At 37.0% G+C, this 14,558-nt stretch overlaps 1 protein-coding gene across 2 annotated transcripts in view; it reads left to right on the top strand.

Annotated features, from left to right (window-relative positions):
* Positions 1 to 13,746, top strand: part of LOC149553916 (sodium/proton antiporter 2-like) — a 185,509-nt gene extending 171,763 nt beyond the window's left edge. For both annotated transcript variants that reach the window (XM_089789258.1, XM_089789259.1), the window contains exons 9-10: positions 12,761 to 13,055; positions 13,260 to 13,746. In XM_089789258.1, the coding sequence (XP_089645384.1) occupies positions 12,761 to 13,055; positions 13,260 to 13,373 (409 nt within the window). In that variant the 3' untranslated portion in view covers positions 13,374 to 13,746. The remainder of the gene's footprint in view (positions 1 to 12,760; positions 13,056 to 13,259) is intronic.
* Positions 13,747 to 14,558: the final 812 nt, after the last annotated feature.

Here is a 14,558-nt window from a genome sequence, read left to right as displayed (position 1 = left end):
TGTATTGGCTAGTCAGGAGGTTTTGTGGCTTCGACAATTGATGATAGATTTTGGATTTTCTCTTGATAGTCCCACCTTTCTGTGGTGTGACAATTAGAATGCTATACACATTTCTCGCAACCCAGTTGAGTATTAGTGAACTAAGCACATCGAGCTTCACATGCACTTCATCCGGCATCTGATTCAGGCTGGTGCTTTGAGCTTGGACTACATTCCTATTGCTCAGTAGGTTGCAGACATCTTCACTAAACTTTTTGCATCCCCGCAGTATCTTGAATTGCGTTCTATGCTTGGGCTGAAGGAAGTTGTCCTTGGGGGGTCTCGGTTATGAGTCCTTCTTCTTGCTATCTCTTTTTGGAGTAGAGTTTTTCCCATTGGGTTTTCTTTATTTCTCCGTTTCATAGAGATTTGGCTGTGATTGGGTACTCCATCAGGCCTTGTTGCCAGGACCCAAGTTTGCTTTTTGCATTGCATTGTAGTTTCCTTGCTCTTTTTGCATTGTTTGTAGCTGCATTGTTGCTCATCTTAAGGGGGAGTGTTAGAGTAAAGCGTTAATTTAGTTTCGTTTATTGAATTACCTTTACTTCCTTCTTAAGATTTCACCTTTATGCACTTTTGCCTTCACATTTAATAATTAATTAGCAATTATTATATGGCTTTAAACTTTTTAGGTTACCCTTTTTCGGGTTTCGATCTTCTTCTATAAGGATAGATCTTTTGTAATTATTTCTTATCTTTTTCGTTTCCGAGAATACAATTTGCATATTTTCAGAGCAAAACCCTTGCCTCTTCTTGTCTTTTTCTTCTTTGACAGGTTTTTACATGCAGATATTCTTCAGGCTCTATGGATTTGTATTGCTCAAATCCTTCAACACGATGTCTATCACAATCTAGAAGGTCATGGTCTGTTTAAGAAACTTAATCCACCATGCTAGAAATCATCTATCCTAATTTGTTCTAGCCATCACACGATGTCTATCATGATAGAAGATTAAGTTATTTTAAGATTGTCATCTACCATTGACATCAACAAATACAAGTGATAATCATTTGGAAGTTGTCAGTTCCTCATGATTTACATAGGGCACATAAGGCATTAAATGATATCATTAGTATAATAATCAATTAAATAAAGTTTACCTCATAAGTGTTTCACCTTCAACAATGAAACTCCCTCTCAATCACCATGATCGAGATTGTCACAAGTTGACTGAACCCATCTGCCCCCTCTGAAGCTCGAGTTCATTAACATTTTGACCTCTTTGAAGATGCCAAACTCCCTTTGAATCTCCCTCTGAATCTGAATTCCATATGCTTCCGTCCTTGTGTTTCAAATATTTCCTTTCATAAGGTGAGCCCATATAGGAAACATAACGCATGAATCAATTTTCATCCTTCATCTTTTATTCATCTTTATTACTGCTTTATACTTGTGGTGGGTCCCTCTTGTATGAAGGACATACTTACAGTTTAATGAGCCTCGTATATAACTTGGCAAGTCCTTCGTTATTTGCAATATTCCCACATCATTTCCTTCATTTAAAAAGTGTTCCTACCTCCATGTGGGGCATTTTATAAGGGAAATACCATGCTTTGCATCCCCCTAGTAATGCACTTGACTTTCCTTACCTTTTAGTAAGCCAATATGCCATCAATTCAAATGCATGTCCTTCCCCTTCATGTTAGCGATGATTATGTTACTTGACCCAAAGTGGCATCCCTTGGACTTCCATCGTAGACGTGGCACTGCGTATCCCAAATTACTCACACAACTTTGGCTAGTGGGACACAACCTTTATGACTTATACACCAAAGAATACTTAAACTAGATACACTGCAGAATACTAAAGTTTAAGGATGTCGACTACAAAATTCAAATTGTGGATAAATTGGCTCATTTGAGTTATTGTTATTTGCCAAATGAGACCCTCATCGTCTCAACCACTCATGACTCTCCATTCTAGATGCTCTCGCACTCCACTCTCAATTTTTCATCAAATGCCAAAGAACTAACACAAACATTCTATAGGTTATAGAACCATGATGGAAACCTTCCCTTAAACATAGCGAGATTAGAAAACCTAATTCCATCGTAGACCAAGCACTTGCCAAAGATCCCAGATGTTGCTGCTCAAGGTGGAGCACAATTTTGACCACAACTGCTTGGAATTTTAGGGCAATGGTGCAACACTTCACTGGGTTCCATCAGTCTTCCTCTCACTACACTTTGACAATGATTTTGTCAAGTTTGCAATGTGTGACATCCACCTATCTGACTTGGAGAATTAGTTCCAGTAATTTGTATCCACATGCAAAGCCTCCGCAAGACATCACCTGGGAACTCCCACGAATGAGGAACATTATTAAACAAACTAAGTTGAAGTAAACTTGTGGTATCCAATCATCGTGTCGATCCAATCAGATTTATCCCAATATTTCTCACGCCTAGATGTACAATGTCAATAACAACTTCAATCATACAAAGTTTCTATATCCAATCTAATGTGCTTGAAGGCTTTTCCAGGCTCGTCATCAAGCAAAAGCTCAAGTCTCCTCCATCGCTGGCTTCTGTATTATACAGTTCTGATATCATATTGAATTTTCTCAAATCGCTGCTTATTATGCTCTTTAGATATATCTGCAATGTTGAAGCACAACTTTCATTTTTCCCTACAAAAGTAGGCTTTGATGGATTTCACAATGTCATGGAACTGCTTGTGAGCATCATAATAACATTGGACATAGTTGGACGAACATTTGTGTCAACTTGAACACACAAATATGAAATTTCAATTCAGACCAATGGAAAATACAGCATCAACAGAGTTTATCTTTGAAAACAAAAAATTCCAATTTTCACCCTAATGCGTTATAATACTCTTGTAGCTATGTATAAATTCATTTAAGCTACATTTCTAGTTTTCTCTGATACCATGTTGATTTCAAGAGGATCTGCTACAGATGTAATAGCACTGCCATTGTATTTGGTATGTCCTTTTCAAATGGCAGCCATCTCTCTAATATAGAATGAAGTATGGATAGACATCTCTCTTTACGGGACATGTCTATTCATTAGAATTTAATTAATATAATGACAAATAAATATCTCATATATATATATATATAGATAATATCTCTCACACACGCACGCACACACACACACATAGACACACACACACACATATTTGCACTATAGTTTATCCTAACTAAAGCTACCAATTATTAACATAAAGCTTCACGAGAAAACCTCATTAGTGACTTTAACATTTGTTTTTGTGGTTGACCTTATATTATTAACGAAGTGTCCCTTCTCAATTTAATCATTTAATGCTCATTAAATATGCCCCTTGGCCCCATTCACTTTAATGACAATATAATTAGCACTTATAATTTCTTTTGTGTTGACCACAGGTTATATAAAGGTGTAGTTTTTCAATAAATATAATGACATATCCATAACATTTTATAAAGTAAATACATAATTTTACTATATAATTATTATAAATAATATCATTAATGCCCTTATAATTTTAATATCTCATTGATTATTTGTCATCTCTCTATCTTATCTAAATTTGTGGGTCAACTATTGTTTCCATTGCACAACTGTCTTACTAAAAATAGTAAGTGTTCCTCTCTATTAACCATTGACTTACTACAATTAGTAAATATTTGAATACCTAATCAGATCAATGGTGCCAAGGGTTGTCACTGCCAGTCCAAGTGTCCTGCCAACAGTGCCAAGTATCGAAATGCTTGATAAATGAATTACTTTAAATAGTAAATGCACCAAATTGAACCAAATGAAGAGCAAACCTAAACACTTATGTACTTTGAAAGAGAAAAAGCCTCTTGTCCTAACAGTAGGGACTTTCTAACCATCAGTCTTAGCCTATGAGGGCCAATGATAGGTTAAAACCTTAGTTGCTGATTTGGGATAAGAATCCGATTTTGGTATGTGAAGCGAACTTGTGGATTCACGATATTTTTCCCCAATTAGGATTCCTGAAAATATATATATATATATATATATATATATATATATATATATATATATAGATGGACACACACACTAAAAAATAAGAGAAATATGTATAACTCTAAAACTAAATAATTTTGCAGTATGAATCTATGGTTCTAGTATGGATCTATGAATCTAGTACACTTGATCATTGATCTATTTTCACGATTATAAAGAAAATCAACACATTCACATTGAATTACTAAATTACAAAATGAAAATTCAAAATATAGATCACTAGACCTAAAGTTTGTAATATGATTCACTCATAGAAGAGTCAATTTGAGGTGAAATGTATTTGGATGTTGAATATAAGGGCCGTTATGGGGTTAGAAGGCAGAAAAATATATTTAAAAAGTCATTTTAAATAAGTTGGATCCACTCAAAACCTTGGCCTACCAGTGGATTCACGCGGATTTGCGTTGGATCCTTGAGGGTTCGCAATGATTTGGGTAGGATCCTTGTTTTACACACTGGATTCGTCTGGATTCGTAGGTCCGCAAATCTGGATGAATCCACTGTGTAAAACAAGGATCTTGCCCAGATCAACACGAATCCGAATCCAAATTGGATCCGGACCCGAATCTGACCTCCTAGGAACGAATCCAATAACTAGGGTTAAAACAAATAAACTTTGATGCTTGCAAAGATGGGGACATTATATTTTCATCCTAGGGCTCGTTGAATCTAAAGATGCAAACTCTCAAAAGAGTTCTCAAGCACATAACCTGTCAAGAATGAGAAAATAACTTGATTCAGTCCCTTTTAAAGGCCTAGTAGAGCCCTCTAGAAAATATGATTTAACCTCTTTGAAGTTTCTAGAAGAAACACCTCATTTAATGAAGTGACTTTATCAATTTATTTTATTTTTCACTTTAATTAAATTAATTGTAACAAAGTAACCTTTAAAGATGTTTACTTTATTGGGATAAGTTGAAAATATCTCCCACCTTAGCCTATGGAATAAAAATAGGCTAGTGAACTCCCTTGGATGATCACTCGTAGAAAGTGGACATTACACATTTTAGGATGGCTTTGTTTTGGCCAGTCATATAGGGGTTATTTGGCTGATTTGTAGCAAGATTTCTAGGGTTTGGACTTTGATGACATTCCAAATGGTAGAAAACAGATATCCTTGTGAATTACCACAAGAAGTTGAGCATATTCCTCTTGAATGTTTCAACCTGTATTCCATAGAGTTTTTAGGACAAGGATCATAGGGGATTCAGGGATGTGTTTCCGGGATTTTGTATTTTTTTACAAAGATTCGGGACAGCTAGGGGACAGCAAAGGGAACATCTACTTGAAATACAGAAAACTTTTAAAATATATAGGGAAGTTCAAAATATGCATGAAATATGGATAGAACATGCATATGTACATCATATTCATATGAAAACTTGAATGAAGCATGTGTATATACATTATAGAACCTTAACATATAAAGTTAATGTTCAATTATGCCCTTGTTTGTCTATCAATATTGATGATATTGATTAATATATACTAGCCATTCCCGTTGATTCATTTCCAGCCTAGGCATGTGAGTTTGAAGAAGTATAATTGGTTTCCAGTATAAAAAGTACAACCAAGTACAGGTCGTACCTCATAGACCTGGCGTGATCTGCTGAGTACTATTCTCTATATTTCTTGGTCCCTTTGTTGTTGTTTGGTGGTGCTGGTGGTGTATGTTGCTGCTGGGTGATGTTGGGAGGTGTTCTCTGATGTTTTGGGAAGGTGTTTGATGAATTTTGTAGCTGTTTTGACCTGCAACAGTTGAATATCAGGTCTGTAATAATGTTTGAGGTTTGCAGAGTAGTTTTTAGACTTGAGATTGATCATCCCAACACTAGTTTGCAAGTAATTAATTGTTTCTTTTTGATTGGATAGTATTCTATTACTATTATGACCTACAACCACTTCTATATGCACTACCTGCTAAGTTACCGTATTCACTACTCAAGGCAAATTCAACATTTGATTCCTCCTAATTTATAGTAGGTTCGAATTTATTTCACATTCGCTTTTTTATTGGCAAATTCCCTATGGATTCTGCATTTCAAACCCTGGTCAACTTTGCAAGAATTTGGTGCGAATTTGCTAGAGGAAAAACTAGCCCAGGCAGAATGTAGGTGACTTCCAAGCAAATTTGGGAAAATGCCAAAAACGTGTTGACTTTTCAACATTTGAAAAAAGTGTTTTTGGGCTTCTTTCAACCTAAAAGTCTTTAATAAAGTGTATGCAGCATTAAAAAACAGATATCTCAATTGATTTTGGGCTTTTACGTTATTATGACCATCGTTTTCGGCTTTCACATTTTGGGCATTCGAAGACACTTTGCATTCGAAGAGTTTTGTTTGCAGGCTGCAGCTTTTGTTTCCAGCGTGAGTGTGGTTGAGCATCCCAGCGTGAGAGAGGTTGAACATTACCAACATGAGAAAGGCTCAGCAACTTTCAAACATGAGCATTTTCCTAGGGTCTTTGCCAACGTACAAACCTCACAACCAACATTTGAACCTCACAGCAAACCAATACAGGTATTTTTGTTACTTTTAAAATTGTTTTTAAGCCTTTTAAATATAATTTTGTTAGTTTTTTAATTGTTTTAAATCTGTTTAATTTATTGTAATATATATTAATATTTAATATTTCATAATCCATTCTAAACGATAAAATTACAATAGTATAAAACAATTGAAGCTTGATATCTCAATATTTTGATATGTTGTGAACCTGTGCATGACTGGAAGTCTGAAAGAAGTTTGTGTTGCATGTTTTTCAAAATGAAATTATTTTATTGATTTGTTTACGACCTAGATTTATTTTCTTGAATCTTTTCTCAATGTTTTAACTTGTTTTTCTGTTTGTAGATTCTATCTTGGCTGCAAGTGCATCTGTTGCCAATAACCCCCACTTCAAAATTGACCGATGTTCCCCAGTTTGGAAACATGTTGAAATGATTCGACCAATGCCGGGTGGAGGAGGTTATGTGTGGATTTGTAGCCACTGTAAGGAGGAATTTAGTAGCTCTTACAATAGAGTAAAAGCACATTTGTGTTTTATTCCTCAAAAAGGCATCAAATTTTGCATCGAGAAGCCAGGACTAAACAGAGTGCTACCTAAAACCTTCCTTCCAAATCACATCGTAAACAAATACATTCAAGAACAGAAGCAAGCAGAGGAAGCTGCTAGGAGGATAAATTCTTCACATCCGTTGGAAAGTGGTAGGCCTCTAAAGAAAGGAAAAACATTATCTATGTCTTTAGCGACCACTCCTTGTGAGCCACCTGTAGAGGGCCATCCATTCTTGCATCCTCCTCCATAGCAGATTGTAAGAGAGAGAGTAGTGGGACCCTTGGAATCATCAAATCAAAATGAAGCTAGAGACATTGTTGATCAAGCCATAACTAGATGCGTCTATGCAAATGGATTATCATTTATTGTTGTTTGCTCGCTGTATTGGAAATACATGGTGAGGGCAGTTAATGAGCCTCCAAAAGAGTTTAAGGGCCCTGGTTATGAGAAGATACACACCACTTTATTGGATGATGAGGTGGCCTATCTAGAGAATGATATGCTGCCCATCAAAGATTCATGGGTCGAAATAGGTGTGACAATAGTATCGGATGGATGGAAAGATGCAAGGAATCATCCTTTGGTGAATGTTTTTGTAGTGTCTACAAGAGGTGCAATGTTTTTGAAAGCTGTGGATTGTGAAGGAGAGGTAAAGGATGGTCCTTTCATTGCAAATATTCTCATCCAAGCTATCGAGCAAGTTGGCCCTCTGAATGTTGTTCAAGTGATAATCAACAATGTGAAGAATTGTAGGGCTGTTGACTTATTGGTAAAAGCACATTTGTGTTTTATTCCTCAAAAAAGCATCAAATTTTGCACCGAGAAGTCAAGAGGAAACAGAGTGCTACTTAAAACCTTACTTCCAAATCACATCGTAAACAAATACATTCAAGAACAGAAGCAAGCAGAGGAAGCTGCTAGGAGGACAAATTCTTCACCTCTGTTGGAAAGTGGTAGGCCTCTAAAGAAAGGAAAAACATTATCTATGTGTTCAACTACCACTCCTAGCGAGCCACCTGCAGAGGGCCATCCATTCTTGCGTCCTCCTCAATAACAGATTGTAAGTAAGAGAGTAGTGGGACCCTTGGAATCATCATATCAAAATGAAGCTAGAGACATTGTCGATCAAGCCATAGCTAGATGCATCTATGCAAATGGATTATCATTTATTGTTGTTCGCTCGCCATATTGGCAATACATGGTGAGGGCAGTTAATGAGGCTCCAAAAGAGTTTAAGGGCCCTGGCCATAGCTAGATGCATCTATGCAAATGGATTATCATTTATTGTTGTTCGCTTGCCGTATTGGCAATACATGGTGAGGGCAATTAATGTGGCTCCAAAAGAGTTTAAGGGCCCTGGTTATGAGAAGATACAGACCACTTTATTGGATGATGAGGTGGCCCATGTAGAGAATGACATGTTGCCCATCAAGGATTCATGGGTCAAAACAGGTGTGACAATAGTATCGGATGGATGGAAAGATGCAAGGAACCGTCCTTTGGGGAATGTTCTTGTAGTGTCTACAAGAGGTGCAATGTTTCTAAAAGTCGTGGATTGTGAAGGAGAGGTAAAGGATGGTCCTTTCATTGCAAATATTCTCATCCAAGCTATCGAGTAAGTTGGCCCTCTGAATGTTGTTCAAGTGATAATCGACAATGTGAAGAATTGTAGGGCTGTTGGCTTATTGGTTGAGGAGCGATATGAACACATTTTTTGGACACCTTATGTTGTGCACTCACTCAACCTTATGCTGTAAAAAATTGGCACTAAGGCTAAGTAGACTAAAAAAATTGTATGAAGAAGCACAAGAGATCCAAATGTTTTTCACGAACCACCATATTACGCAAGCCATATTCAAACAATTCTCGAAATTGGAGCTCTTGAAGGTAAGTTGAATTGTTTAAAATTTAAACATGTTTTAAAAATATAGTCACTTTAGTAAACTTTATTTGTTTTCAAATTTCTAGTCTTTTATTGTTTTGATTTTAAAATAGGTTACTGAGACTAGCTTTGCCTCCAACACTATTGTTTTGAGACGCCTTGTCAAGGTTAAAGATGCATTGACTAGAATGGTAACCAGTGCTAATTGGAGCGTATGGGGGCAATCTGATACTGCCAAGGCAGCTTCCATAAGGGGATTGATACTAGATGGATCTTGGTGGGATCATGCTAAGTACCTTCTGAAGATCATCGAGCCTATATTGAGCATGATCCGATGCAATGACATGGATAGGCCTTGCTTGGGTGAGGTATATGATGACATTGACTCCATGATTGAGGACATTAAAAATATCATAAATGAGAAAGAGCAAGATCTTGATGAAATGTTCTTCAAGGAGCTACAAGTAATCATGGTAGAGAGATGGAACAAAATGACTACCCCTTTGCATTGAGCCCCAGGTTCTATAGCCAATCAGTCCTCAAGAGGAGTACCATTAGAGCTGCCCCATATAGAGATCGTGAAGTTGCTCAAGGGTACAAGGCAGCCCATTTAAGACTCTTTCGTGAGCACCTATGACCTGCAATGAGGTTTGAATATATGACTTTCGCAAGCACTGAGGATTGTGGTCTTGACGCTCTTGAAGACGAGAACAATGTTGATGCTCATAAATGGTGGTACTTCCATGGACAAAGATACCAGCACTTGCAGCCCATTGCCATCAAAATTTTATCACAAGTAAGTTCTTTAATCTTAAAATAAGAATTTCTAGTTTCTTGTTGGTAAATTTGCAAATCTTGATAGGTTGCTAGTTCATCATCATCTGAGAGGAATTGGAGCACATACTCCATCCACTCAATGAAACACAACCGACTAAACTCCAAGAAAGTAGATAACTTGGTCTTTGTGCATTTAAACTTGAGGCTCACAACTCACAAAGAGAATACCTACAAAAAGGGGGAGGCAAAACAATGGGATGTAAATCCACTTTGATGCACTTGCGATTGAAGATGGTGATCTTGAGATACATAGTGATGATGGAGCTGATCCTGAGGGTACGGCTGGGACTGCTGATGCTAGTGGCACTAATTGCGCTTCTAATCAACAACTGCCTACTAATGATGAATTATTTGATGATTTTTGATGACACATTGATATTTGATCACATATGAGTCTATGACTGATTACTGATTACTAATTAATAATGTTGACATTGCTGTTTTAAAGTTTTTGAACTGAAACATTCATATGGTGGTGTATTTTTACATTTTGTCATGCCATTCAATCAAAATCGTTAATATATGTGGTGGTGTATTTTGCTAAATTTCTTTATATTAGCATAGTGGTGTATGCACTTATTTGTTGCAGCATATTTTTACATATATATAAAAAATATTTATAAAAAAATATTCTTGTATGGATGAACCCGAACCCAGTGCCCAAAAAATTTGAGCAAATTCCAAACTCAAATGTCAAACCCACATCCGAACTAGAATCCGAATTGACAACTTAGACTACCTGTTAGAAGTAGTGGTTGTTGCACCAAAAGATCGACCTTTCAATGCCCGAGACAAACAATAGACTTATAGATGATACGGGTGGTTGTTAAACATGTCATGAATTCCTACGAGGGACGCTAGCACACTGCCGACAATCCCCCTCCCAACGTTACTCGCAAGCTGCATGGATTCGAACTTGTGACCAAGCTCTAATGCCACTTGTTAGAAGTGGTGTTTGTTGTTGCACCACAACATTGACCTTTTAATGCCCAATACAACTACTAGACTTATAGGCGACACTTGAGGCTGTTAAACCATGTTGCGACTACTGAAGGGATTTATGGATATTCGTATTAAAATGGATAAATTGGTTCTAGATTTTAACCTTAGATTATTGTAAACATTAAAGAAACTTCCTGAAACATATAGACCCCTGAATATATTGGCCTATTGTATTTACTTCACAGATTTCAATTGAAAGATGAGTTATAGGCCTAGAAGTGAAAATACAGAATATCTATAACCTTGAGAAAGTTTCAAAGTATAGAGTGTCTAGAAAACTTTAGTAGGAGAGGAAAATATCCTGTGCAGATGAACAACACATTGTGGAGGTTAATAATTGTGCCAACACTACCAAGTTTTGGGTGTTTGTGAAATTGACTACAAAGTTCATATTTATGAGTGCTTTTGCCTATGACTCAGAGCCGTTTACTCTTCATATTGGTGAAAAGTGCAATGTTGTTGACCTGCAATGACTCTTTAGAACCAACATATGTAGCTTAATGTGTATGAAATTTATTAAACACTTAATGCACTATTGATGTTGTGGGTGCCAACAAAAAGAATATATATTTTTAGAGCATTTAGTATTTTTATTAGAAAATACAATGTGCTCAGAAAAGGGGGACGGTTGGCTGTCCCTGGGATGGTTAGGGGACATCACAGATGCCTCCTTTAAGAATCACTGCAGTCCCAAGTTTCCATGACATCTCCTACAATTTTTCAGATTTTAGGGGCTAGGGGACATCCTCAACCCGTCCCTAGCACGCCTCGAAAAGGGGACATGTCAAAAAGGGCTGGGGACGTGTCCCTGGGTTTCCTTGGTTTGAATATGTTTCTTCAAGTCCCAACTTTTGTCATAATTGACATTGGAATTCAGAGAATTCTTGATGAGATTTTTGTATGCTTCAAAGGGTAGAGAACCAGTAAATGGTCGATTTTTTTGTACAACACCTTGCATTTTTTTTTCGTTCTCAGCAAAAACATGTCTTAGCCATCAATCACACCCATAGCAACACCAGACTGAAGTAAGCAATTATATTCGATGAAGATGCAACTTCCCAGACCAACATCTATTCTGCGAACCAAGGGAAATCATACATAAATGACCTAGAAGACACATATTCCTCCCAAATTATTCCAAAATAAGTTAAGTCTTCCTATCAAACAATTGAACTTGATTCTTTAGGTCACCAGCATTAAACCCTAGATTTCTTGTGATACTTGAGACTGGAAGAACCCTTGATAGGAAATCCATGCTTAATTGGTGGAGAACTATTAGATTATTGCTTTTTATTGTGCACCACCAGGCAGATTCTATTTCTTGCTCAGTAAAATCATTTCTGAGTTGTCAATCACATCAAGATCAATATTAGAATTGAACAAGCAGTTTATATTAGATTAGAATATAGCTTCCGAGACCAACATTTGATCTTCAAAACAACTAGTTGGAGCATGGATAAGTTGCTTTAGTGTTAGGAGGGGCTTCAGTCACTCATTTTTGTTTTTCCAAACTCTCTTTACAGGTTGAGTCACTTGAAACTGAGTATGAACAGGTAATGTTCTTTGTGCTTTTTTGCGGATTTTCCAATTAGCATCTTATATAGCATCTTAGGATGTGCTTTTTGAAGCAATAAATTTGTAATGAATAGGCTAAATGCTTGTCGGGAGATAAGATTGGTGTACACTAACTAAGAGATGGCTAATTCATATATCCATTTCCCATGGAGGATACAGATTCAGGAAACTCTCTATTGAGCATAGGATGCATCCCAAAACATAATATCATATAACATCAAGCATAGGTATATTCTGGGGAATTGTGTGATCTTTTACTTGTGTCTTTTTCGTTACTGTATGAGTTCCTGACTAACAAGTATGCTTAAGTTTAGATAATTCAAACAACAGAATGCAGATGAAGCTCTTTCCTTGTTTGTATTTTACAGCTTGCAGTCAGCTGGAATTCTCAAAGAATTGGCTAACTATCTTGACACCCACATCCCAAGTATTGAACTGATTGCTAGTTCCATAGGTGTTGCATCGGCAGTGATAGATAATGTACCATTAGTTGCAGCCACAATGGGAATGTACGATAAAGTAGACTTTCCAATGGATTCAGAGCTTTGGCAACTAATTGCTTACTGTGCTGGAACCGGAGGTTCAATGCTTATCATTGGATCTGCAGCTGGGGTTGCTTTTATGGGAATGGAGAAAGCTGATTTCTTTTGGTACTTGAAAAAGGTAATTTCTTTACACGTGTACATTTATGCATTGATGTAGAGAAACACCAAGTTTTGCATTCCATTTTTCATTGTTTATTTTCCTAGTGATCAAATATTTCTCTTGAAGTCTTTTTGTGTCACAAATTAAAACATAAAATGAAAATATGCTGACACACAAAAATATATTTTATCTTCTAGTGAATGCCGATATTATCTTGTGCAGGTTAGCGGATTTGCATTTGCTGGCTATGCTGCAGGAATTGCTGCATATGTAGCATCCCATAACTTCCATTTTCCATCTACAACATTAGCTCAGCTTCCCTTTCTATCAGGTTGAGAGGACCTTTGCTGGAAATATTTAGCAACAGGTTGACTGAATCTTGCCAAGGGATATTTGTAAACTGTGGAATCAAATCTCATTAAAAAGCATGGCTTCTTACCATTGAATTCATCTGCGGTCTAAACTTAGTAGAAAAATAGTTCTCTTCTACTATGGTTTTTCTGTCATAGAACACATTATTTTCTAGGAGAGATGGGAGATAGCCCATACAATGACGCAGAGCATGGTTGTTCTTTCACCTGGACGTCTTCCAGAATGCAGACTGATTTGAAGTATAGAAAAGCAGTGGATTTTCTTGTGCATGGGAGGGATGCTGTAATCTTATGGAGATAACCTTTCTCATTCTTTTAATGTCACTGATATTCATGCATATTGTTAGAGTCTTATTTCATCTCCAGTATAATAAAATTTCTTCACACGTGAGCAAGGAACTTTAGATATGACATTTTCAATTCACATTGACTAGTTATGTTCAATAAAGACCGAGTATGCAAATAGCAACAGTGGACTGGCTGGTGGCAGATGTAATTGATTGTGGAGTATTTTATGAAGATATTTTTTGCAGTGTAATAGGTATTACTTTATGTACGCATCTTGTTTCAATGCAAAAAGAGGGGTAAAAATTTATTAAGACAGAAAGGAATACAACAAGGAGAGCTCAACAGGGAGCTCGATCTTGAGCAACAAGATCATCAAATTCTTGCACCATCTCAAAGGACAGTTGCCTCCTATCCCTAATATTCCAACCCGGATCATGACTAGATGCCCATTTGGCTAAACAATCAGCAGTTCTATTCCATTCACGAGGAATATACGTGAACTTAATGAACTGAAAAGAGGAAGAGAAGAAAAGAATTTGCTTAACAATAGTGGCCAGCTGCCAACTAACATCCTCAAGCTCTTGCGAAGAAAGCATGTTCACCACCACCTGGGAATCAGACTCACAGATACTCTTACTCCATCCCCGCAAGCAACACTGTTCCACAGCATATAAAATAGCCTGAGCTTCCATGAGATTGTTAGTATAATCACCCTTATGAACCGAGAAGAAAAATTTAACATCCCCAGAACTACAACGAGCCACTCCGCCAATACCAGCCGGACCAGGATTCCCACGGGAAGAGCCATCAGTGTTAATTTTCAGAACTCCACAGGGAGGAAGAGTCCAGTGCCCATCCCGGT

The sequence above is a fragment of the Cupressus sempervirens genome, chromosome 6, assembly GCF_028749045.1.
Source record: "Cupressus sempervirens isolate cs-2001-9-10 chromosome 6, ASM2874904v1, whole genome shotgun sequence".
NCBI classification, from domain to species: domain Eukaryota; kingdom Viridiplantae; phylum Streptophyta; class Pinopsida; order Cupressales; family Cupressaceae; genus Cupressus; species Cupressus sempervirens.
The sequence above is the reverse complement of the archived record's forward strand: the minus strand, read 5'-3'. Positions and strand labels throughout refer to the sequence as shown.